This window comes from Poecilia reticulata, chromosome 12, assembly GCF_904066995.2.
Source record: "Poecilia reticulata chromosome 12, P_reticulata-male-v2, whole genome shotgun sequence".
Classification (NCBI taxonomy): Eukaryota; Metazoa; Chordata; class Actinopteri; order Cyprinodontiformes; family Poeciliidae; genus Poecilia; species Poecilia reticulata.
In genome coordinates this window covers 3,682,653-3,708,354 of record NC_088841.1, presented here as the reverse complement: position 1 = coordinate 3,708,354, position 25,702 = coordinate 3,682,653, and the positions used below count along the sequence as shown (strand labels likewise).

Below are 25,702 nucleotides of genomic sequence, written 5' to 3'. Positions count from 1 at the left end.
ATGTATTCAATGGAGCAGCAGTAATTATATGATCCAAGAACTTCCTCTTACCTTTGCTCTCAGTCTGGCCTCTTTGTGTGAGTAATAAGAGACTTAGAGATCTTTCAGAAGTAAGACATGCATCTGTAAATTGATTTTTCTCAACAGTTGTTCCATTTTCTTTTCTTTTTTTTATTCAGAAGGTTTATCCATACAAAATCTACATCAAATGTACAATACTACCTTCTGTTTTTTTTTTGTGTGTGTGTGAAAACACTTCAAAAATAAAACCCACCCCACCCACTCTCTCCATGTAAGAACATATACAGTAATATAATTTAACACATAACATATTTTTGAAAGGCTAAAGTCAAGAGAAAAGAAATTCAACAAAAATATTGAGCAAAAATTAAACATAAGAATTGAAATAAGACAGTAAAAATCAATACATATCAGTCTCTCAGGTTTTTTCTACAAGAATGTTTTAAGTAGGGAATACGATCAGTTGCCTGTGATGTGGAATTTGAACCAGGTACTGATCTCTTTTTAATTGGACTGACACTGTCTAGAACATAAATTTGGTATTCCTTAAAAAGGACAAAAAACTTCAACTTGTCTTTATGTAAATGTGAAAACAACAAAACCTAATTAAGAACATTTCTTTTATGATTTATCTTATTTTGACACATTAACTGTGCCAAAATTTGCAGTTGTAGCTCTCTATTGGTCCCCATCTTTTTGTGATGGTGATTTGTTGCTCACAAATTACACAAGCTGCACAAATCACACACACACACACACACACACACACACACACACACACACACACACACACACACACACACACACACACACACACACACACACACAAATATATATACAAATATTGTTGTACCCCAACAATTCATGACCCTGAATAACAAAAACACACCTTAAGGCGCAAAAAGGTTCAAATCTTGAGTTTCAAACTTTTATCTATAGTGGACCACGTCCATCACTTTTATCGCTTATCTGAAGATAAACGAACAAGATCGCGCGACCCGATGCTCCAAAACTGTTATCTCATTAGACAATAAAAATCACGGACATCAAAAGGTTTAACATTTGATGTTCCTTAAATTCATAGAATAAAATATATATTGACAATGAAATGCTATCTTATCTATTCCTTATATTAATAAGCCTATTAATATAGGGGGGGGTTAATAGGACGTGGCTGAATTACTGGTGCACGTACAGCCTGAGGGATACTTTTTGCTTTATATCACCATGGAAACTCATTTTGGAATCCCAACCTGCTTTGGAGCAGCTTCTTTTCTGTTTCTCAATTTGGGGGGGGGTCTCCACGTTTTTTTCTTTTACTTTTTACATATTATCAATGTCATTAAACCGGTCAAACGCAGTCTGTATCATCCCTGAGTGTTTATTCGCAGTTCGTTCTCAGGTGAACCTTTCCGACTGAGCTGCTATTTCCCCGAAGCCGAATGGATCTTGTGACCTAAGAGCCGACACTCCGTTCAAGATGGCCGTCTTGAGTGAAGAATTTACACCTCTCCTGTGAAACTAATCCAACAGTTAGCTATCTTGGCAAGTTTAGTTCCGTGTTTAGAAAATGGCACATCGACAGTGTCCTTGCTTGCTCCCGTTTTAAACCGGAACTGCTGAGGTCATGGAGTAAACCCGTCCAGGTAAGAAAAATCACCAACAAACCACGTTAACCCACAGAGAGTTAGCAGCATTAGCATGCTAGTAATTCCTTTCACCATAAACGAGCTAACTTTAGCTACACCTGCATAAAGTACGGTAATTTCGGTAACAGTTGGTAGATTATTGCTGGCTTTGTTTAGGGCAAGTAGTAGAAGACTGCATAAAAGTAGGCGTTTAATAGTAATGTGAAGTATGTCAGGTAGATGCTAAAGTTGTCTACTGCTTCTACATTTGACAGTTTTGTTAGCATGCTTGGTGGGGTTTTTTTTAAAGGGAACCCCGAAGTTTGGTTTGAAGCTAACAAACAAGCGGACTTTTTAGATTTTAAAAGCCTTAAAAACCGAGAAACTGCAACACCAGTTAAATTTGGCCGTCATGGATGTTTGGTGACCCGTGATATTCTGCGCTGTGGCTCGCCTTTTAAACCTGTAACGCCTGTATTCTATGGCAACTTCATACATCAGATACCGCAAACAACAAAACGAAAACCGGAGAAATTCCACAGGATAACATTTTGGAAAACACAACAAGAAACGCGTCTTAGACAGTTTATGTATTTCATTTTATGACGGCAACATTTATTTGATCAATTTTGAATTTTTTGTTTATTTAACTTTAATTTTTAAATAGACTCGCCTTGTTCGACTTTCCTTTTTAACACCCTCTTCCTTCCAAACAGATAAAAAAAAAACTGATTGATATAACAAAAGCACAGTCATAGAGTAATTTCAATATAAAAATAAAGCTTACGAGAACAGAGAAACATAAGTCAATCTTTTTGAAGTACACATAGTATTATAAATACATATCACCAAAAGGTAGACCTTTAAAAATGTGATTTGACTAACAATAAAGTGTGTAGGCAAAATGAACCTTATATTTTATACTGGTATGCACATATAAGTTCCCCTTAAGTCAGGTCAACCGTCTTCCAGGGCTTGACCACTGTTGGAGTATATGCCCATCGTCTGACGTGTGTCCACCTCTGTAGCACTTCACAGCTGCTGAGTTTTCCAAGAACTGATGCGTGTAGCGTGACTTGGAGGTCCAAACAAAGTCAGAGACGTATACAGAGTGAGCAGAAGCAGAGACAGGACAGTCTGTTGTTCACCACATCACACAGGCTGCCATTCAGCTGCACACACAGGCCTGCTGACAGAGAATCAGCAACCCAGAAGCTCAGAAAACCCAACTGCATTATAATAAACATGAAAAACCAAGAAACTACATTTTAGAAAAAAACCCCAATAACTAAAAAATCATTTTACAAAATACAAAATCATAAACATAGCAAGAAGTCTGAGAAATGTGTTTTCAGACTTTGTTTTCTGTTACCTGATTCAAATTTATAGTTTTTTTTTTTGTTAAGATTAAAATAGTCAGCATTGTTGAATAAAATGAGATGACTGTTTAGCCGTATATAATGACCCGAGTAATAATAAAATTTGCTTTCTTTTTCTGGTAAATATTAACCTGCCTTGGTAACTAGTGACTAAGTGACCCAGGAGGGAACAGAAACATAGGTGGAATAATTATGTGTTGCTATGGTTTTATTGGTGCTATGTTTTGTAGCTGTCATAACAAATAAAAAAAAATTTGTGTTCAATTTGAAATCTAAATTCTAACCTTATTTTCAATATAAGCACATAACTTTAATCGAACTACTTGAACACTGTTTTTTAATGTTTTGTTTTGTATCAATTTCCTCTTAACTTCCATCAGGTTGTGATGTGTCAGATTGCAGCTGCCAAGCTTTGCTATTTTTAGAACATATTTTAGGTTGTTTTTCTGACTTATTATTTTTAGCCACACTAAAAATATATCCTCAGAATTCAACCGGTTTGAATCCTTCCTGATATTCTCCTCATTTGTTTTCTGCATTGTTAATTTATTTTACATTAATATGTTTGTACATATTCCAACAAACTGGAATATGTACAAATAAATCTGAAATGTTGTTTGTGCAAAAACAAAATTTTTTATATATATTTGGGGGGAAAAAGCCTAAAACATCTCAGGAGAGATTGACATTTAGGATGGGAAGACGGGTAAGCAAGTCTGCTCTACTTGTTGAGAAACTTATTGGTTAATTCTGGTTTTGTTCTATTCTATCGTTTTAATTAAAAATGTACAACTCCATGTTAGACATGGAAGCCTACTTTTATTTGGCAACAGGCTGAACACGAGTATTTATGGCTGCTTCTGTGAAATATGTGGAGAAGGAGAAATCATTTAGATCTGGTCACATTGCATCAACAGCATAAGCCTTTTCCAACCCATCCCAACAGCTATGTGAAGATGTAGCTCAAGGTTTTGACTGGAAACTTTTACTCCAAAGATACAGGAACCTGTTCAGGAACCAGCCACAATCTGAAACATCTGAACAGCTTTAGGTGTGACTTATGTCTCATACTTAATGTGTTTAGATGGATTAAAGCTCTCGTCAGTTACAAAAATGCTTTGACTTCATTATATTTTATCAAATGGTTTTTGTTCTTCCACCCACAGAGCAGGTATCTAAAATCCAAACAAAAAAGGGCTTTAAACTGTCTTTATTCAGTGATGAAACCTGCTTCTCTAACAGGAACCAGGAGCGATCCAGGGCCCTCTGCTGTAGCCCAGGATGGACAGCTTCTTCAAGGCAGCCGTTTGTGATCTGGACAAAGTTCTTGATGACTTCGAGCTCAATTCAGGTCAGACCACACCTCTACTAACTGCTGCTGTCATAACATGACTTTTCAAAATCAATACCATTTCTGGCACTGTAGGAAAAATAAAAGTAAGAAAAAACATAATCAGTTACAATATGACCTGCTTACATGCAACAAGATGTAGAGATGTCAGCAAACATCTGAATAAAAAAAAACAACTATACAAGTACCACTTGTTAGAAGGTAAGGTAATTTTATTTATAGCGCATATTTTCAGCAACAAGGCAGTTCAAAGTGCTTCACATGAATTAGAAGGAAATACAAACAAAACATCAAATGAAAGGAAAGACAAAAAAGTAAAAGTATAAAACTACATAGAACTCCCCATGTTTAATAAGAATAAGTATTTCATAATTTAGAAACTAGTAGGGGTTTCTCTGGATTCCTGTTCTGATAAAACTAAATATTGGTTCTCCATGTTTGATTCTATTAGTAAGTATAAAACGAAATCATTTGGAAGTGTTTTGAGGTTTACCAACATCATAAAGAGGCTGATAAACATCCTTCTAGCCTTTCCTGTTTGACTGGGCTGCAGGCAGAATGACAAACTCAAATTTAGATTGACTTTACTACAGCTTACTACTGAATTGAATCTCTCTTAACATGATATGACATAAGTTTAAAAAATCTAAATTAAAACTTCTCTTATAATCATTCATAGAAACAGCAGCTTGGTATTTTTAGAAATATTTGTTAGATTTTTGTCAGTTGAACTCTTAATAGAGTATAAAGATGGATCAAGTTTACAGGTTGATTCAATAGATCTCTTTAATGAGCCGTAAATACAATCTTAAATGTTACAATTTAAAAAGTCCTGGTTCACGCTGTCTAATTTCAAGCCCGAATCAGCGTTTTCTTGTGTTAGGATTTCTTGAAACCTGCATGTTTTTTTTTACTTCCTAAAAAAATAAAGTAGAATGGACTTTTGAAATAAACATTTTTCTGTAATAATCCAAGTTGTAACAAATAGTTTTCAATTTAGAACTTGTATTTATGTACAGTTCTTTGAACGGTTTCTGCTCCAAATGTTTTGTTGTTTTTTGCAAAATGTTAATATTTCATGTGGTGGGACAAGTTTCTAAAATCAGACAAAGATAATTGTTTTCTTTAGAGCCACCACCTAGTTTAAAACTGTTATTAGCCCTGTCACGATAACAAATTTTGCTGGACGATTGTCTAAAAAATTATTGCGCTAAATGATAATATTGTTTCAAGTCCTTTTGACACTGATTTAATGGAAATGACTAATAATACATGCGATTTCCTGATAGATACATCTTATTTTCAAAAGAACATGTAACACTGGAACTGATAAACTAAATAAAACAACCAAAAACAAAAATAAAATGGATTCTCAGTCTCCATTAACAAAAAACGTACTTGAATAAAAACTAAACAACATAAATCCAAAGTGGAAATAAATACTGCATTCAACCAAAAGAGTACAGATTATGAAGTCTGTATACTATATTGCCCTTCAGTAATCACTAGATTTAAATAGAGATGTTTATGTTTTCGCATCCACCTGAATAATGTGTAGTTGCGCCACTGCCTAATGCAGTAGTTCACACTACACCATTTTTTCCGCAATTTTCCCCTTACGACAATCTTAGATTGTTGGCCAATCTAACCGATCATCGTTAAACCTAGGATTTCTGTCGACTAATGTGTAGTCTCAGGTTTTGAAAATGGGCCGACAACTCGTGTAATGTGCGCTGGACGTTACACTAAGGAAATGAGGAAGGGAAGGTCAGTGGAGAGCACCGAAGCTGAGCCTTTTTTCATTCAGTGTCATCAACAGAAAAAAAAATGGCAGGAAGAGACGATAAAGACGATAATTAAAATGAGGTTGATAGGTTTAATTTATTGTCCGATTAATTGATTTATCGTTTATTGCGACAGGCCTAACTGTTATTCATATTCATCATTAAAAATCATAATATATCAATTGGCTGCTTCTGAATGGCATATATAATCTTATGTATTGGGTGTTACATAAGACTATGTTGTTTATATATTTGTATCTACTTGTATCTGCATGCAGGCCCATAGGTTGATAATAAATTGGTCAGTTCTTCTCATACCTACTGTGGTTGACTTTTGTTCTCTGTTTTAGTAACGTCACTTGATCAAGCCTTTTCTAACATTCAAAACTGCGAAATAAATAATAAAAGTGTGTATGATTCCTACTTATATTGTACTAGCTCAATATTGGTATCGACCAATACTCAAAGCTGCAATATCAGTATCATATTGGAAGCGAACAACGTTGTATTGGGACAGCCTTACAAATCTGTCCAATCTGTATTGGACAGATTTGCCATTTATTTTTTAGTAAAGTATTAGACTGTTTAGTATAGAAACGATTACCTGCATAACTTTCTTCTTTTTGGATTGCAGAGGAACTTGAATGCAAGCCTGTTTTCCTGAAGCCCCCTGTCTACCCGTTCTCCTCATTGGGCCCTCAGGGTTCCTCCTCAGAGGTCTCCAGTACCCCAATAAGCCTCCCAGACCTCAATTCTCTTCACTATGGCTCTGCAAGAAGCTGTTCCGACAGCCCCGGTGGCCACCTCCATGGCGCCGACAGTAGTGAGGTGAGAGGTCAGCCCCTGACCGGCGTCGACCTTCTGTCTTCTGTGGACCGCAGACCTACGAAAAGCTCGGCGCCCCCTTGCCCGGACAGAACTCTGAAGCCAGTTTGTGACCTCGTAAACGACGCGAGCTCGGCCATCTTGGTACGGACCAACAGCCACGATGCATTCAGGGAGCTGGACGCGGCTGAACAGCAGATGGAGGAGGAGAAGGAGGCGCTGCTTGTGGACTTCGACACCCCTGAGGTCGCAGAGGTGGGGGCAGGGCTCAACTTGAACAGTGTTACGGAGGAGCAAGCTTCTGCAGGGACAGATGAGTTGCATCAGCAGAGCGGCGGTTACTCTGCTTCACTCAGTTTGTTGGACATTATTTTCCCTGCAGCAGTGGAGAAAAACTCAGAGCTCATCGATGAGTCACAGTCGAGAACCGTAGAGTCTGCTGATGAAGATAAGAAGGAGAGCGAAGAAGTCTTCTCATCAGAGCAACCGGTGGAGAATTCCTTGAGCCTCCATGAAACCGAGCGTACAGAATCCACTAAACAAGCGACTTTATCAAACGAAGAGCCTTCATTGGATAAGATGTTGGATGAAGGTGTAGCTGAGTCTACTGAAGGGTTGATGCATGAATCAAATGGCGAACCAGTCAGCTTATCATGCCTGCCGATAGCCGTGTCAATGTGTGGCGCTCTGGTGAAGTCAAATACCTCAGAAGACGATTTAGAGGCAGCGGCAGAGCGTCGTGACGGGGCAGCAGCGTCTGAGGACGCAGAGACGGAGTCGCCGTTGGCTCTGGAACCAAAGGATGACGCCAGAGACTCCACTAGGGATGACGACCCCTATGATTCAGAGCAGATTCCAGAGCGCAGGCCATCTCCAGAGGGCCAACATGGCTCCCTAGAATCTACCATTCCCGCAGAACTCCCCACCTCTGACCATTTGGAGTCCAGTCCGGTCGATCCCCCTGAGTTCGGTTTTGAGTATCTACCTGAGAGCGACCAGGCTGAACTGCTGGTCACGGATGAAGAGTTGGACGCTTTCCTTCAGGCGCATGCCGAAGCGGAGCAGGGTGCAGGGGTTTCTTTCTGCAGCAGCTCCGGAGATTACACCGAACCAAAGTGTCTCTCAGAGTCGGGCCAAGATCTAGAAGAAGAGCAGATTGAGAAAGGACAACAAAGCTGCAGTCAGGATGGACAGGAAGACCTGGAGGAACTGGCCTCTCCAGAAAGTTGCAGAACAACTGCTGCTACATCAGTATTACAAGACTCTTATAGACCTTGCCAGGAAGACTCCTCTGGAGTCAGCTATTCTTTAACCAGCAACACTTCCCTGTCCCAGCACAGAAGTAGCTCCGATCAGCAACACTCCTATGGAGGTGCGAGACCAAAACAGCCACACAGCCAAACTACTAGACCTCCACCTGCCGGAGAAGAAGGGGTGGAGCTTGATGCCTCTCCAACACCAGAAGACGAGGAGAGCCCAAGTCCTATAGAGGAGCACTCCAGATTCAGGGATTCCAACTCCAGCATCGCCTCTCAGAACCATCAGGATTTCTCCATGGGGTTTGATGAACTCTCAGAGCCGCCTCCTTACCCCGGGGAGGAACCAGCAGCTGTTGCTAGATCAACAAGCTGGAAGAGGGACGGCATTGAGGAGCTGGGGAGCAGACAGCCGGAGTGGGTGCCAGACGCTGAAGCTCCCAACTGTATGAAGTGCAAGCAGAGGTTCACTTTCACCAAGAGGCGGCATCACTGTCGAGCCTGTGGGAAGGTAAGCCTGTGACATAGTGGGATGTGTCAATCGTCCTTCATACAGTCTTCTTTTTCTCACAAAGAAACAGATTTATTAGTTGTCTTTCATAGGGATGCATGACATATCGGCATCAACATAAGAATCTGCTTTTGTTTGTCATTTTGTACTGCCCCTGAACTGATGTCCATTTCCATCTTGTTGCTCTTTATGTTTGCGTTTCTTTAGATGCGGTTGGTTATGTGGTTTTTGTTCATGTGACCAAGATAGTGTCCCCTGGGGCTGGCTCCTAATCCCATTTCCAAACCTCCATAGTGCAGAGGAGGTGCATTTTAGGTTTCATTCACACCAGCCCTGTTCAACCTTATTTAACCAAATAAGGTTGAACAGAAAGTCCAGTTCGTTTTGGGAGATGCGAATGTGTAATTGAACTCTTGTCCGTCTGCAAACCTCGGCCTGGGTTCGGTTGAAGTGAACTGTGATACGGTTCAAATACATTGTGAATGCCAAGTGGGCTGGGGACTGCTCCAAAAGCAGGAAGCAAACTATAGCGCAGGGCATTCTTGGTAAATACAACCAAAACAAACATGGAAGTCTAGCTGTAGCAGGAGAAATGGCTCATGGTCTTTTATCAAAAGAAAAGTCCTTCAGCCGCTAAAATCTGATCCCACTCTGTTTTTGTTTATGTTTTGTGGAGAAGGAAGTTGCGCTCATGTCTTCTTTAGAGGTTTTTGTGTGGGGGCGCTGTGTTCTTGATGCAGCACCCCCAGGAAATTAACAGGTTTTTCAAAACATTTGTTTTCAGAGCCGCCTCTGAATTTTACAGTGTCAAATTGTACCACAGCAGCTGAAAATAGAGCAAATGTTGCCGCTTTGGTCCCAAATAGAAATAAGTCCACCAGACTAAAAAGTGTGAAAACATCCTTAATATTGTTCTGAATTGCAATGTGCCATCGGCCTTCTAAAAGGCAGTTTATAAACATTATTTCATGTCACCGGCTACCAGAAATTAGGATTCCCCATTGCTGATCATTAAATAACATTGATCGGCTGGTTCATATAGGTAAACACAGAGATTCATCATTCTTCAGCAACAAATTATAAATTAGTCAGATGGGAGGATGGAGTTAAGTACCTGGCAACAATGGGAATAAATCTTGTTAGAGGTTGCAAAAGGCTTAAGACTGGCACAGAGGTTCTTCTTCCAGCCTTAAATATGTAGATGGATCAGCTGATATTCATGTTGGAAGATAAAGACTTGCAGCTGTCATGGCAACGAGGTGGTTCTACGACGTATTGACTTATATTTTTATTTAGTAAAAAAAACAATAACAGATCAAAGACATTCTTCTCTGAATTGGTCTGTCACAGAAAATAAATAAAATACTCCTAGGCTTCTGGTAAAGTGACAAAATATGAAAAGTATGAATTGCGTTTAAATCTTCCTTAATTATGATCAAAAACTTTTTGAATTAATCAATTTATTTCTGTCCATTTGTTTTTTACATTCCTGTACTCTCAAAAAACCTAATTTTCTGTCAGCTGAATCGTTTGTTTTGTTTTTGTCGTTCTCTGGTGTCTGTGCCCCAGAAATAGTTAAAACGGTAGATTACATCTCGGAGCTAAAAATAGCCCTATGGCAAAGAGCATGAGTCAGCGGTTCTTTTTCCAGCTCCTCTTTAGACCTCCGCTGAGCCTTGCATCCTGGAGCCAGTGGCTAAGTCCTCTAAGGGAGTGGCGATTAAAGCAGGACTGGAAACCGGCGCTCAGGATGTGATTGTTTACAGCTCAGACGACATGATTTGCCGCTGCTACTCCTGCTGCTATTGCTGCTGCTGCTGTTGCTGCTGCGCGGCGCCGCACGAACATGTCAGGATGCTCTCTGAATAGTTTTCATTCCGCCTTTCTCTGTTTGTCTCTGCTAGAGTGAATCGGTGTTGCCTTCATTGTGGTTCTCTTTCTGTGGCAGGTGTACTGCGCTGGGTGCTGCAACAGAAAGTGTAAGCTGAAGTACCTCGATAAGGAGGCTCGAGTGTGCGTCCTCTGCTTTGATACCATACACAAAGGTAAGAGGAACGCTTTTCATCTGCCCATGGGCGTTATTACAGTGACAAAATCAAAGGATAGATGATTCATTGTTCAGTTGTTAACACCCTCTCCTCACCGAGATTAGCCTTTAGCACCCAAATCGTCAGGTCTTCATTGACTATAGCAGCACAAAAATAAAATTCTCATTATTTGTTTTTAGTGAGAAATGTTTACATTTTAGTGGAGCTGGGTGCATAATCAGCTGTAAACAATTAAAGATAAGATATTCCTTTATTAATCCAGCAGTGGGGAAATTTGCTTTATTATTATTATTATTATTATTATTATTATTATTATTATTATTATTATTAGGAAAATCTTAACATAGTAATTATAATAACCATAATATTAATGGCATCATAACTGTTATTTTCATAGTATTATACGAGGGGGTACCCAAAAGTTTCCAAAATGACGCTGCTGCACGTGCAATTTTCGTAGTACACGATTCTGCCGCTAGGTATTTGTTCAACCATTATTTTTTTAGAGATTATCTGTCTCATGTTAGGACAGCAAAAGTTTTAATACGTATGTAAAATGTATTAAAATGTATTTTATTAGGTTAGAGGCTGCAGCTTTAAGCAGAGGTTCGGTGTGAGAGTCACTACTAGGTGGAGCAGAAGCGACGCTCCGTCTGTGAAATATTACTACTTGTAGCGCGTAGCAGCGGTTCAACAGCGAGAGCAGAATCAGCATCTTACATCGCAGCTCGAAGACTTAAATAATTTTGCGGGTTATTTGTTTAGCTTTCTGACCGTCATGCTACTCCAGGGGAGTGTTTGTAGCTGTGCGCTGCTTTACTTGCTATCTGATCCTCCATATGTCTTTTTTACTGCAGTGAGCCTCGATGTAGCCAAACTCCGTCAAGTGTGGCATTGTTTTTATGTCGTATTAGCTTCGTTGTGTTGATGCATTTTGACGTGCTTCAATTTTCCGCCGCAACACGCAAACGTCCCCATTCACTCAGTGCGTTATAGTTCCACATGGCTTAGGATTTGTTGCTGCTCGTTTGCGCAGTGTGAAGAAAAGAGGAGACCAGCTGCACAGGCAGGCTGAGAAATGAGATGCAGGTGATCAGTATCGGCAACAAGAGCCAATGATCGCCGATCACCGATCATGCACTTTTTCACGAAAATCGGCCGATTATGATGGGTGACCAATCGATCGGCACACCTCTACTGTGTACAGTTCTCAGAAAGGTTTCTGCTTTGTCCTTCATGTCCATAAAAAGCGCCGTACAACAGGCTGAAACTGAAGTAGTCATGTAATATTCCTAGAATTCTGGCCTCGCTCCGTCACTTTGCTCGTTTCCTTGTCTCGTAGCTTTACTGCGTTGATGCATATGGTTAAACTTTATCTGTGATAGCAGTCGACAATGTTGGCTAGCTTACCATGAGTCAGCTTTTCTGCGTATTTCAAAACCTCTGCCTGCTCTAATGTGAGTGGTACAACTTTATTTTTTAAAATGCACTTCATTTATGAATCTAATCAATTCCTGTATTGTCCCCTATAACTCAACCATTCTATTCTAAGCTATAAAATGAAATTCACAGTAAAGGAGTAGTTGAAGTTAAACTGGATGGATTGATTCAGCTCTGAGTTCTCACAGCTACTACAGAGACTAGCTGAAACACTAGTCAGTGAATAAAAATGATGGCTTTTGATGCAAAGCGCTAACTTTATGGACCAGGAAAACAAAGAATTATGTTTTCACAGTAAACTGGAGTTGTACTAACGTGTGGATGAAGTCAAGTTATCACAATGGAGAGAAAACAAATAAGCATTAGTGCTTCACAAACTCTTCCACACATCAGCAGGAACAAGATACAAACTTTGTATTGTTAAACACATCACTGTTTTAAAGGACCCCCACATATTTCTCTTTGTGTATGTGTGATGTTTGCATCTTGATCTTTACCATATATTATTTTTGTATTTTAATCTTAGTTTGTTACCCAATCTAAACCCTTCAGGTTGTTGCAGTGGTTTTTGGTGGGGATTTCTATGCCCTGAAATGACTGATTTTTGCAGCACCTTTTTATAAAAGTAAGGGATTGTTTCCTTAGTTTTATTTTTGGCATAACATGGTCTTACAAAAAAAGTTGAAATTTCTTCACATAACCTTCTCAAAAAACTGGATTTTAACAAAGTTAATATTTAAAGTGCAAATAACATTTTCAAGAACCGTATTTTGTGAACTATAAATCGCTCTGAAGTATAAGACACACAAATAAAAGTATGCTTCAGGGACAGAAAATAAAACATACTAGACACTCATGTAAGACACAGAACCATCCAGACTATGAAAAAAGTGTGACTTATAGTCCAGAAAATACAGTTCCTTCTTGAAATGGCAAATTAAATCACGTCATGTAGTCAAAGTGTAAAAGAAGCGTAACTTTGGTCACCCAAGTTAACGCAAACTGTTTGCACAATACAGGCAAATCCTGCAGAACAGGAAACCGACACTTTCAAAGGTCTGAAAATCAGCCACTGTCCCCTGGACTGACTGACAGACCCTCCCACCAGGTCACTGCTGCGACATTGTCACTACATTTAGTGGCTTTTCAAACAAACAAAAAAAGTAATTATCGGCCAAAATTGGTCAGGCATTTTAAAGATTTGTGATCTGCCAGAAAATTCCAGTCAGTGCACCCCTAGGTATTAAATATTTCATTTGTAATACAAAATAATTAAAATTTTTCCTTCTAAATATTGAAGCAATTCTATAAAGAAATGTTTGTATGTGTAAAACTAAAATGAAGTCGATGCTTGGCTGAAGTATAGAGGAATCTTTTTGTTTCATGTCTGCAGCAGGACAGGAGGGAGGTGATGGATGGAGGAAGGAGAATTGGAGCAGGACTCTGTTTTTGTCCTTCATTTTTATGGGTGTGTGTGTTCTTGGGACTGGTCCGGGACCAGCTTAACACAGCAGACGTGATGTTCACACGCTGCCTGAAAAAAAAAAAAAAATAAATAAATAAAACCCCAACAAGGTTGATCCACTTTCACGGCTTGTATTTGCTGCTGTGGTGCAGTGGGTTGTGGTCTCCTCTACTCCCTTCTTACGTCAACATGTAAAGGCTTGCTGCGCGCACACACACTCTCACAGCAGCCTGCGGCTAACAGCCTATTAATGCTAACAGCACACTCCTGGAAATCGACTTTTGTGAAAAGCTGTGCTGGCTGTGTCTGAGGTCAGCCTGAGGAATAGGCTGGGGATGATTTGGACTGATTGAGTTGTAACAGACAAAACGATGAGGAGGTAAGATGTGGATCACTCAGAACTCTGTTCTGCTTTTTTGCTTTAGATACGTGCAGAAGCCTTTTGGAGTATGTGTGAGGATGGACCCTGTACCACTGATGACTATTAACTAGTAACTAGTGTTATAATGACCCTGCTTGTCAAAGTTGAAGTATTTCTCTCTTGTGTATTTTCATTTTATATATATATATATATATAAGAATAGTCATAGCAGTTGTAAATCGCAACTTCCTCCCATTTCCATTTCAAATGTGTGCAAAACCTTGATGATGTTCCTCTAATGACAAAAAAAAATCTAAATTTCGTGATTGTGGTGCTTTGGTTAAATGCGATAAGTCTTTAAAAAACATGCTTGTGCCATCATCCCCCTTCCACTTCCTGTCATCTTATTCTTCATGGTTTCCGCCAGTAGGGACATGCTGTTTATCATGCGACTCATGTAATGCAAAAAAATTGTTTCCATTGCAGTTTTGCAAATTACACAAATTTCAATAACCGAATCCATCTAGTGCCAAAACGTTTTATTGAACAGTTGCTATTGTGTGGCTGTGTTTTTGATTATCTGATCTTGCCTGTTGTCAATTAAACATTATCGATGTACGGTGATGTACGATGATACATCACCGTACAAAAATAATTTTTATTCCTCTATGGGAGGCTATCAGCACCTCCTCTAAACCCAACTTGGCATAGGTCTTTATTAGAGATGCACTCATAAATCAGACCTGATTTCCTTAAATTTGTGAGATCGGTGATCGGCCTTACATGTGCCTTACATACTTGCATGTGAAACCAATCTCGTCCACTGATCTTTTCTACCTCAGCAAAAGCCTAAAAATCAGCCACTGGCCTCTTCCGTAAAGAGAGGTTTGACTGTTAGCCCCGCCCACCAGGTCATGTCTGCACATTTGCACTTAACAACAGTCACTCCACTGTTATCAGTTCAGCATTTTTCTTGTTATATTTTGCAACATTTCAGTTAAAAAACAAAAATCGGTATTGGCTAAAATCGGAATCGGCAGGTCAGGCTTTTTAAAGGTCGGTAATCTGCAATCAACCTGAAAACGGCTATCGGTGCACCCCTAATAAAATGCTTTTCCAACAACCTATTTGTGTTTCAGCCCAGGCCCTGGAGCGGATGATGAGTCCCACGGGCCCGAGCCCAAACCCCAACGTCCCGTCTGAGTACTGCAGCACCATTCCCCCTCTGCAGCAGGCTCGCGCGGCCGGAACGCTGAACTCTCCTCCGCCCACTGTCATGGTCCCCGTCTCTGTTCTCAAACACCCCAACAATGACGGTACGCATGATGCGTGTTTGATGGCTCCTCTTTGATTCTGTTTATAGCCCGTAGTTTGATTTTTGCCTCGTTTCTTTGAAATGTTCACATTGAAGAAATTCCTGTTTCTCTGTCATATCAGCTTGTCCACGTGAGCAAAAGCGCGTTTGGTTTGCTGATGGTATCTTACCCAACGGGGAGGTGGCCGACACGGCCAGGCTGTCGGTGACGAGCCGCAGGAGCTCACAGGAGTTCAGTCCAGACCCGGAAACCGTAAGGCAAACATCCACAAAGCTTCACACCAATTCCTCTCACTCAAAGCAGTGTTAACTAAGAGCGGAAGTATTGAGAAAAATATAATATTGCAAATTTTTCAGTCATAATTTATTTTTTTTATGAATCCAAGCTGCTTAAGGCAATTAGAATATTCTGAAGGCTGAGGAGTCAAGTTGCTTTCCTCTGCATGTAGTGAGAACAAAACATGAAGGTCCAAAATGCAGCACCATTAAACACTTTATTCTCTTTAGGGGAAATATATCCACTTGACTTACACTAACTTCTGTTTGCATCTGTGTTGGTCGATCCTTTATGTTACATTTGATGGCAAAAAGAAGAAAAGTTTTTAAAACTGGCAAAATAGTACATTTTTGGTATTAATTTAATTTAGGTTTTTAACCGAATGTTTTGGACTTTGGCTTGTTAAAATGTTAAAAAGAAAAAAAAAAGAAAGCATATTGTTGTAGCCTGGGACGATCATCTCTTATTTCAGTCTGGCTCAGCTGGGTTGGACCCTGGAGATGGGGCCCCATCCGTCCCTGAAGCCCCTGTAGTCGTGCCGGTGGAGCGAGCTCCGGTGTCTGGACCCTGGGATTACGGGTTGCTTTCTGGAATTGGTTCTTCAGTGACGAGGGTTCCCAGTCTGCTACCAGACAGTCAGGATGAGCTGCCTCCTCTGCTCATCACCACCGGAGAAGATGACGGAGAAGGTGTGTGAGTCTGCATGACAGATATGTGACAAATTTAAAGACTTTGTAATTTGAAATAAGACTCTTATTGTGAAAGTTTGCTGTATTAACTCTATAACATAGAGGCATAAACCCTGGTGTTATGAGATGAGCAGACCCTGAGATAAGTTTGATTAGCCTTTAGCAGGTCTAATGACCAGCTGGAGCAGATCTCTACTGCATGCTGCATCACAGTTTGATTGAGCATTTTCTAGGCAAACTAACTAGTTTGATTAAATCGGACAAAACAGGGCAGGCGTGAACGCACCCTCTGTCTGGACCTTCTGGAACCGTCAGCTCACACCGTTCTGTGTTTGATGCTTAGATGTTTTGGTAGAGGAGAGTCCAGCTCCCTGTCAGATCCGACACCTGTTGGAGGAAGGAGGTCCGCGTCCGCTGACCTTCGTTCTGAATGCCAACCTCCTTGTAAACGTCAAACTGGTTACCTGTGAGTAGAATTGTTTGCTTCCTGTATGAATGTTGCTCATTACGAAACGGACCGCCTTCCTCCTGCCTTCTCACTCCTTGCTGTTCCCAAACAGACGGCGGCAGGCAGTGCTGGTGCGTCGGCTCTAATGGACTGCAGGCTCTGGGACAGAAAGAGTTGGTGTTTCTGTTGGAGTGTTTGTCAGGAGAAAAAGCGCTTCCAAGAGACCTCTTCTCACTTTATCTCAGCGTTTACCAGGATGCCCAGAAAGGTAACCGGTTCACACAGGGTCTTTCTAGAACATTCAGAAAGCATCTCCAAAAAGCTACAAACCTTGTTGTCTGTTGCAGGGAAGTTTGTGGAGGAGCTGGATAACATTACTTTCACAAGCAGCTTCCTGGACAGCAAAGATCATGCAGGAATGCTGTTCTTCTCCCCCAGCTGTCAGTCTCTGGACGGCCTCACGCTTCCTCCACAGCCGTTCCTGTTTGGCCTGCTCGTCCAGAAACTGGAGGTTCCCTGGGCCAAAGTCTTCCCACTCAGGCTGCTGCTACGGCTCGGAGCCGAATACGACAGTATGTGATTTGCTTCTGCTTTTTTTTTTTTTTGTACAACATAGCTGGAATCATGTCCACTGTTCACTAGGGAAGCACCAATTCCCTTTTTTCCATACAAATATTTGAGGTTTAATCTTAGCCAATACATAAAAGCAATGCTGAATTTACTTACATTTCTTATTTTACATAAATGTACACATTTATTTGGTAACTCTGCACCAGTACAGCACACCTAACTACACCAATAACTTCACAAGCTTAGTCAAACATGTAAAAGTAACACGTTTTTTCAGTCAGTACAGTTAGGACTGCAACAGCCAATGTAAAATAATTAAGATACTTACCTTCTGCAACAAACCGTCTTTCAGATGGTTCAGAAAGTGCACTTATGGATTCTAAATATAATGTCAGATAAATAAAACATGACGTTTCTCAGAGCACAAAGTGTAGAATTTAGCTGAATAGATCTGCCCTTTTAGATGGTCGCCAATGTCGCCGTTGCACAATGTGGACTTTTTTTCAATATCTGGACCAATCCAGATATTTCTATTAGATTGGTTAATATCTCTGTCTACACACACACTCAGCTGACTGATTTGCTATTTCACATCTTCTTCCAAATGTTACATTTGGGAAATTGTCCTATTATTGTTCAATAAATGTAATAATTAATAATAAATCGATGTGTGTGTGTGTGTTTTCCAGTGTATCCAACGATGCTCGTAAGTGTTCGTTTTCGGGACTCTGTGTATCGAGAGACGGGACACACCATTATGAATTTACTGGCTGTAAGTACCACAGCAGCAGGTGGTTCCCACCATGGACAGCTGTCAATATTAAATCAATCAGGTTATGTTTGTAATCCAACTGAAGAAGTTAAAAACCTTTACTATTTTAGTGTAATAATTAGTTTGTTACCCAGATCACGCTGCATAATTTCAAGTGTTTTAACTGTGAACCAGAAGTTATTTTTCTCTCTTTTTTTTTACCCCAGAAAGACAAATCTTTATTAAAACTTTATTTTTCAGAACTTTTTTTTAATCTTAGGTTATTTCTCATGTGCTTTGAACCTTTGCTGTGTTGTGAGTTTAAGTTTGGACATGACTGATACAAAACTGTGAATTTGAAATATTTTGCACCCTCTAATCTCTGCCAATAATGAGGCTGTTTTCTGAGTTCTGCTCTGGAGCTGTTCCCACAGCAGAAACTATAAGGTTTAAAAAAGAAAAAAAAAAGAAAAAGTTAATTTTCTTGTAGTTAAAATGTACCAATTTCCACTTTGTAGCTGTGGATGTTCTGAAACCCGAATGTAAAGATCTGAATCTGAATCCCTTTGAGAGGCTTTTAGTCAATTTTGACTTTTCAGATTCTGTTGTCATTTTTTTAGCTCACTTTTCTTTAGAAAATAAGTTGCATATTAATTATTCACATCTAGATATAGGGTGTTAACATTCTTAGGCCACACCTTCCTCATTACTCAGATACACATAACCTGTTATTCGGTTATGATTTTCCAGCTAGAACTTAGAAAATCTGTCTAAAAACGATGACGGGCTCCGCGTTTATAAAACAGATTGTCATAATGTGTTAATGGTCTTCGTCCAGGACCTGAGGAACTACCAGTACAGCCTGCCAGTGGTGGAAGGCCTGAGGATCCACATGGAGATGGGACACAGCTACATTGAGATCCCCAAGGCTAGCTTTAGCGAGGTAAGCTTTACATTTCCGATTACAGCATGGTATCAGCGTTGTCTGATATTTTTTGAATTTCAGTTCTGTAAAAGTCGAGGCTCCCTCCTTACCTGTCTTTTCTAAGTGTTTACATCTGAAAGAATTTTTCAGTAATCTTTTTAAGGTTTTAGTCCAGCGTACTCAAAACCTTTGAGTACACATTGTGGAAAGCACATTTAGCAGAATGGTGATTCATGCAACTGTGACACCATGATGGCTTCATTGCACGAGTATGAATGTGATAAGATCTTTATTTTACTTTAAAGAGAAAGCTAAAGGTGAATCAGAGTTTGCTTTTTTTTTGGTCAATTGCACATTCACACTTTCCCAAACAAACCAGACTTTCCAGGCAAACAAACTAGAGTTCAAAGCAAAATAAACAGGGCTGGTGTGTGAATCAACCAAGGTCTTTCTAGAAGTGAACTCTGGTGCAGTTCGAATGCATATGTGAACCAGAGACCGCTTCAAAATTAGGGAGCGGACTACGGCACAGGGGGGATTCTGGATAAACATAACCAAAACAAATGTGCATTTTTATCGCTAAGGGAGAAATGATTCACGGTCTTTTACCAAAGACAAAAGAAAAATTCTGGTAGCACTAAAATCAGGCCCCACTCCATTTTTATTTACCTTTCATGAAGAAAGAAGTTGCGGCCTCTTCTGAAGACGGTGGTTTTCATGTTGTTTCCTTAAGTGATTCTTTGTGCAGCGCCACCACAGGCGAGGGGTGGAACAGGTTCCTCAAAGATTTTAGCTTGTTTGAAGATGTTGATGTGTGAATACGCCCTTAAACAAAACGATATCTGAAAGTGTGCAGCAGTTTACCACAGACGGACATGGTTTTCTGTGTTCTACAGATGCAGAAGGTGGTGAATTCCTCCAATGAGCATGTCATCAGCATCGGAGCGAGCTTCAGCCAGGAGGCCGACTCACACCTGGTGTGTTTCCAGAACGAAGAGGGAAACTATCAGACTCAAGCCAACAGCAAGCCAGGGAAGACTCGCACAGGTCCGGCTGCTGCAAACTCACTACTCTTTGTTGGAAAACTGTCAGTGCTGCAGCAGCTTGTAAAGCCCCGTACGTTTGTCTGACGAGGTGACTCCATTGTTTCCTTCAACAGTGACTGGAGCCAGCTTTGTGGTGTTTAATGGAGCGCTGAAAGCCTCGTCAGGTTTTATCGCCAAGTCCAGCATCGTCGAAGGTAAAAGTTACTCACAGTCAGACTTTAGTACTAGTATATATGCCAGCGTGTTAATAACAGGTAAGACATAAATTTGTTTTTCAGATGGGTTGATGGTTCAGATCCCACCGGAGACCATGGAGTCTTTGCGCTCCGCCCTGAGGGAACAGGCAGACTTCCACATCCCCTGTGGGAAGAACGACGGCGGAGAGGTCCGAGAGAACGTCACGGTCCGCTGGGTCGACTGGACCTCTCCCGTCAACTCTGGGTAGCTTTACTACTAAGCCTGTCCCAACAGGCAATTAATCAGTTATTAACATTATTAATTAAAATGAGCTCCATAATTTCTAATCTGATTATTCCAATTTTTTGAAGGGCAAATTTGTCCACAGTCATCTTAATCCATTGTAATTATGGTTTTGGTGTGTGTGTTGTTTATTTTTTAATTGTCTTTGGTTGTTGTGTTTTATTTTAGATATTTAAAATATCTTCCAGTTCCTGTACAAAGTGCTCTTTACAAAAAAAGGTCATTGGTATTTAAGTGGGTGAACTTTCATTATTATGTCATTATAATGAATGAGTAACAGTAATTAAGCCAAAAGTCTATAAAATATATATTTTACATATAATATAGAAACACCTCTGTCTGGGAATATGTTTCACCCAAAACTCCTAGAGTGACAGTTTTAGCTTCTCCTGATCAAATTCACTAAAGAAATGTAACATCACTGGGTTTTACCCAATAAAATGTTTATTATTTGTATTATTTGCATCTTTTAATGCATTTTTAATACTGCATTTAAAAAAGTTGTTTTATTTCATTTACATTTTACATCAATTAAGTATTTTTGAATTTGAAAAAGGTTTTAAGCGGTTAAATGAAAAATCTGCAGGCCAAGGCAATTTTTTAAAATCCGATTAATCGATTAATTGTCAGAATATTCATTAGTTGCAGCTCTAAACCTGATGGTTTGTTCCTGTATAAAATACAGCCTTGGCTAAAATGTAGCCAGTTTAATCTCATTCAGCACTACATGAACGAGATTAATGCCAATCTAGATCTGTGGTCTAGATGAAATTTGACAAAACTGACTTAATTTTTAATTGTGTATCTGATTTAATTACTGTGACATAAATTTAGCCAGTGGCTTTTATTTATTTAGTGTCATTTTGTGTTGACCAGTAAAACCAGTGGGGTTGATGGGAGGCCTCTGGATGGTGTCCCCAGCGTCAGAATGCAGCAGGATGCCGAGTTTGAGTCTGACAGCTGCTCCATTAGATGCACTGAGGTGAGTTTTTTTCTTTTTTTTTTTTTTTTTTTGCGTTTTACTGAGCAGACTGTTTCTTCTGCTGCTGAACCTCTGAAGATGTGTGACATAAGCTGATCTCTGCAGGTCTTCTACCAGCCGAAGGCTCCAGACTGCAGCCTGGCGTCCGTGCTGTCGTCCTGCAGCATGTTTCAGAAGGAGATCGCCATGGCGACCTGCAGCGCTCTGGCTCCTCACCTTTCAGTTCTGACCGCAGGCGGCATCAACTCCCTCTGGCTTCGCATCTCCACTCAGACTGACATGGTAAAAACTGAACCTCGGTAACTGTTGGTTTATAATAGGTTTTGGTAATAAAACTCCATCTATTTTGTAACTTTATGAAGTTAAACAAATGTTTGCAGTTTCTTTTTCTGGTTTGAGTTTGTTTTTTTCTCCTCATGTCTCAGAACTCTGGCGCCCCCTTTGGGAAGGCACTTTAAAATCCCTGTCGTAGCACAAAATGGACATAATTTTGATGTGGACAATAAAAAAAACGGTCTATTAAATTTCTTTACAAATTAAAACTATGCCTCCCTAAAGCCCTAGTCTGTAGTTGCACTACGAACTATTGCATTAGCTGTTTCATGTTTATGTCCTCAAATGCATGCCACACTTTTCAGATTGATGGTAATGTTTTTGTGTGGCTGTGTGCGTTTGCCCACCCAGGTGGAGTACCAGGCGGGGTCCGGAGGCCGGCTCCTCCCCCAGCGCTACATGAACGAGATGGACAGCGCTCTGATTCCCGTCATTCACGGAGGGAGTGCCAGCGTACCGCAGACGGCCATGGACATGGAGTTGGTCTTCTACATCACACACACTTTCCAGTGAACAAAAACGAAACACCACCCACTCAAAGTATTAAAAACAGAAAATAAACAAACAAAAAAATGTAGACCCCTCAAGAGGATGGATGTATTTCTAGTGGGATGCAAACTTTATAAAAAAATGGATTTCTGTCATCACCAAAGCTGCTACGCCAAACACTAAACACAAGAAAACAAGAAACATGGCAGCAAACCGCTCTGATCATCTCTGCCTTCCTGGCTCTCTGGGAGCTCCTCTGTGAATGTCACTACTTCTCAAAAAAAAAAAAAAAATCATCTGGATGTATTCATCGTTTAAAACTGGCTAACTGAATGAACTGACGGCAAAGAAGCCACCAGGTGCTGATGTTCTTGTGAAGGCATTCTGGAAGGATGAAGAATCTGCTAAAACACAGAAACACAACTTCTTTCTGTCCACATCGGGACTTTTTTGTCTTGTATTTCGTTTTTCTCATTTAAAGTATTTATTTTTCAGATTTTCCGTTAACACACTTGCTTATGGTCACTGTTTATTCCCCTCAGCGCACCAGAGAATAATACATTAACATAGTTTGAATTAAAATCTCACCAAAATCAAGGCAAAAAAAAAAGAAGCATGTGTTTCACAGCAGCATATTCAGAGAAACAAAACCAGGAAGAAATGCTACCATTTAACACAAGTCGCATTCTACCAGCTCAGGTTCAGTTCTACTTATGGAGACTTTTTCCTTTTAGTCTATGGAGTTTATTCATTTGTTTGGAAACACAAACAAAGTATTTTTTTTAATTAAAAACATGGAATGTTGGGTTGGAAAATTACAGCGCCACCTGGGAAACATGAGGAATTAGTTTTCTTTTGCGTTCCCTCACTGTAACGTATGTTAGTCAGCTCATGCGCTATTTAAAATCCTGAAAGGTTTTCTGGTACAAAATCATTTTGGTAAGATTTTTCCAGGCATGTTCATATCTTTTCAGGTTTTATACCTTTTTCTTGTGAATGCAGATGCACTACAAACTGATCAAATCCATCCAAACTATTTTGTGTATTTTTTAGTTAATCTCACAGGGTTATATTTGACATTTGACAGGTTTTTTTTTGGTCGTCTTTTTCATGCCAGCAGCCTGAATAACTGTCTGTTTCTGTTTGCAGTCATCTCTCCACTGAGACATATTATACCATCAAACACAAGCATCAAATTTTCTGCACCAAAGAGTTAAGAATGAGCCGCTTTCACTGAGGCTCTTCGAAGGTAGTTTTAGTTTTAAGTTGACATTTTTCACTGTTACTTCATTCAGAATAGACCAGGGTGTTTTCACAAATTTACTTCAAGGGAATGCAAAAAAAAAAAAAAAACGACCCCATGTTCTATAAGACTTTTGTTTTTTTACAAACCAAAAGTCCAACCTGACTGGATATTATGGGAGAATAATGGGATTCAAGTAGCCTGAGACATCAGATTAAACTTATATATTCATCTTTTATTATTTTTATTCTTCAAAAATAGGAGCAACATCAGCAACATTCCTCGTATAAACCGCTTCCACTGGCTTGAATATTTTAAGAAAGCTGATTGTAGTTGTTATGCCATCTCTCCATTTTATTGTTTTTTTAAATTCTCATAGTGAAAAATGAAATCTTCAAAAGCAGAACATTTGATTAATCGATAAGTAGCTGAGATTTGAAGGAGGCAAAGCTGAGTTTGTTGGAACCGTCTTCTCAACATCTTCACTCTTTGTGAATGTTTTATCGTTGAGTCAACACCAAAGATCTTGAATGTATCTGTTTAACGCCGCTCCTGTCATCCCCATAGCAACCAGTCACATGTATGATAAAACCATAAATCTCAGCCTTCCTGTTACCTTTCTAAAACAAAGCGTTCTCTTTGTCACAGCCTGAACCATCCACAGACGTTTACTTATGTAATTTCTAAACGTTTTTGACGTCTCTGTACTCCTTGACATTGCACCACAGGAACAACTTCCACACTGAAGAGTGTTGCTGCTGCTCTGTAGCGCTTAGGCTTCGATAAGACGCGTTCACTGTTTGGAAAAAATCCAAACAGTGAACGCGTTTCATGTTTCAGACCAACATGAAACGCTAGTTTTGAAACGCGTTTCAGACCAACATGAATTTCTCTGTTCGCCTCCAGTCATATCGTCACCTTCCTAAAATAAGGATGTGTTATAGTGTTTATTTTTTCTTTGCCAAAAGATGATTTGGAAAGGAAAAAAAAAATTTTGATTCATTTTTGACAAAAAACTACTCCGGCCATTATTTTAAGCAGGTGACAATATGGAAACTAATCATCTATGCACCTTTAGCTGATCCGTCATAACTCATTAACTGCATCTAATTTAAAGATTTTTTTTTCTTCAATATCTCCTGAGATGGAATAGTGGGTGGAGCCTAATCAGATCAATTGAAGCTGACCAATCAGAGGAGAGCATCCAGTAAGACCCTGATATCAGAGAGTAGTTTTGTGCGCTCATCAGTATTCTAGCTTCTATTTTTCTAGTTTAGGATAAAAATCAGTGTTTGACTTCTTCTCATCCATATGTATTAAAAATGTGCAGAGATTATATATGTATAGAAGGAGAAAAAAAATCAATTTTTTAATAATGCAGAGATATTTTTGGTATAACTGATAAAAAAAAAATCCAGCTTATTTAAGATGTTTGGAGCTAATGTGAGGTAAAAAAAAGTTGCTAATCTAGTTCAACGTGAATGTTTTAAATCTGCAGCCTTGACCCTCCCTCTGCAGGTTGGAGTTTAACCATCAGCAAACAGAGCCAGGGGAGTTGGTGTGTGCATGACTTGGGCTATTTGCTGTTTTGTGTCAGCAGGTGATTAATAAAAGAAAGGGGGGGATGAAGAATATATATTTTTAGTTGATTAAAATCAGCGTTTAACTGATCTGTAAAGCTTTGCATGTTTTTTTTTCTAGCTAGGTTTTCTTCAAATGATTCAGGGTTGAATTTTTCGCCCCCACAACGTTCGATTTTCAGCTAATGACAGGTGGACGTGTGACAGGAACTGCTGGATGGACACTAAACTTCACTTATTTTAACTTTAACATCTAAGATTTTAGATCTCTTAGTTGCAGAAATGCAAAATAAAGAATGAAGAAAAAAAAAACTCAAGTAGTGTTGATGCATCCGGATCTGGTCCAACAAAATGTCCGCCCGCAGACAGAATAAGTGCTGACAGCAGCAGAAAATGTAATGAACATAATTTCTTCAGAATTTAGACTCGTGGTTCTGCTCTTCAGTAATCAAAATCTATGCTTCCATTTACTTAAAAGTCAAGTTCTTTTTTATTTATTTATTTG

General features: G+C 39.6%; 1 protein-coding gene across 2 annotated transcripts; it reads left to right on the top strand.

Moving 5' to 3' along the window:
• The first annotated feature begins 1,299 nt into the window (after window positions 1–1,299).
• On the top strand, window positions 1,300–25,509 carry zfyve16 (zinc finger, FYVE domain containing 16). Of its 2 annotated transcripts, none has more exons than XM_008423265.3 (18): window positions 1,300–1,667; window positions 4,271–4,379; window positions 6,798–8,755; window positions 10,704–10,800; window positions 15,209–15,385; window positions 15,507–15,637; window positions 16,134–16,350; window positions 16,694–16,816; window positions 16,911–17,066; window positions 17,146–17,370; window positions 18,058–18,140; window positions 18,958–19,062; window positions 19,941–20,091; window positions 20,204–20,284; window positions 20,369–20,531; window positions 21,447–21,552; window positions 21,658–21,834; window positions 22,237–25,509. In XM_008423265.3, the coding sequence occupies exons 2-18, from the start codon at window positions 4,310–4,312 to the stop codon at window positions 22,396–22,398; spliced, it is 4,182 nt and encodes a 1,393-aa protein (XP_008421487.2). In that variant the 5' UTR covers window positions 1,300–1,667; window positions 4,271–4,309; the 3' UTR covers window positions 22,399–25,509. The 2 variants fall into 2 exon arrangements, with proteins under 2 accessions (XP_008421487.2, XP_008421489.2); XM_008423267.3 differs by lacking the exon at window positions 1,300–1,667 and adding an exon at window positions 3,351–3,734.
• Window positions 25,510–25,702: the final 193 nt, after the last annotated feature.

What these genes read in the sequence shown, in the direction of transcription:
- zfyve16 (XM_008423265.3), top strand. Translation starts at nt 4,310, where the DNA reads ATGGACAGCTTCTTCAAGGCAGCCGTTTGTGATCTGGACAAAGTTCTT. An exon ending in AAACGTCAAACTGGTTACCT is followed by an intron (nt 16,817 to 16,910) that starts GTGAGTAGAATT and finishes GTTCCCAAACAG; the next exon opens with ACGGCGGCAGGCAGTGCTGG. An exon ending in CCATTATGAATTTACTGGCT is followed by an intron (nt 18,141 to 18,957) that starts GTAAGTACCACA and finishes GTCTTCGTCCAG; the next exon opens with GACCTGAGGAACTACCAGTA.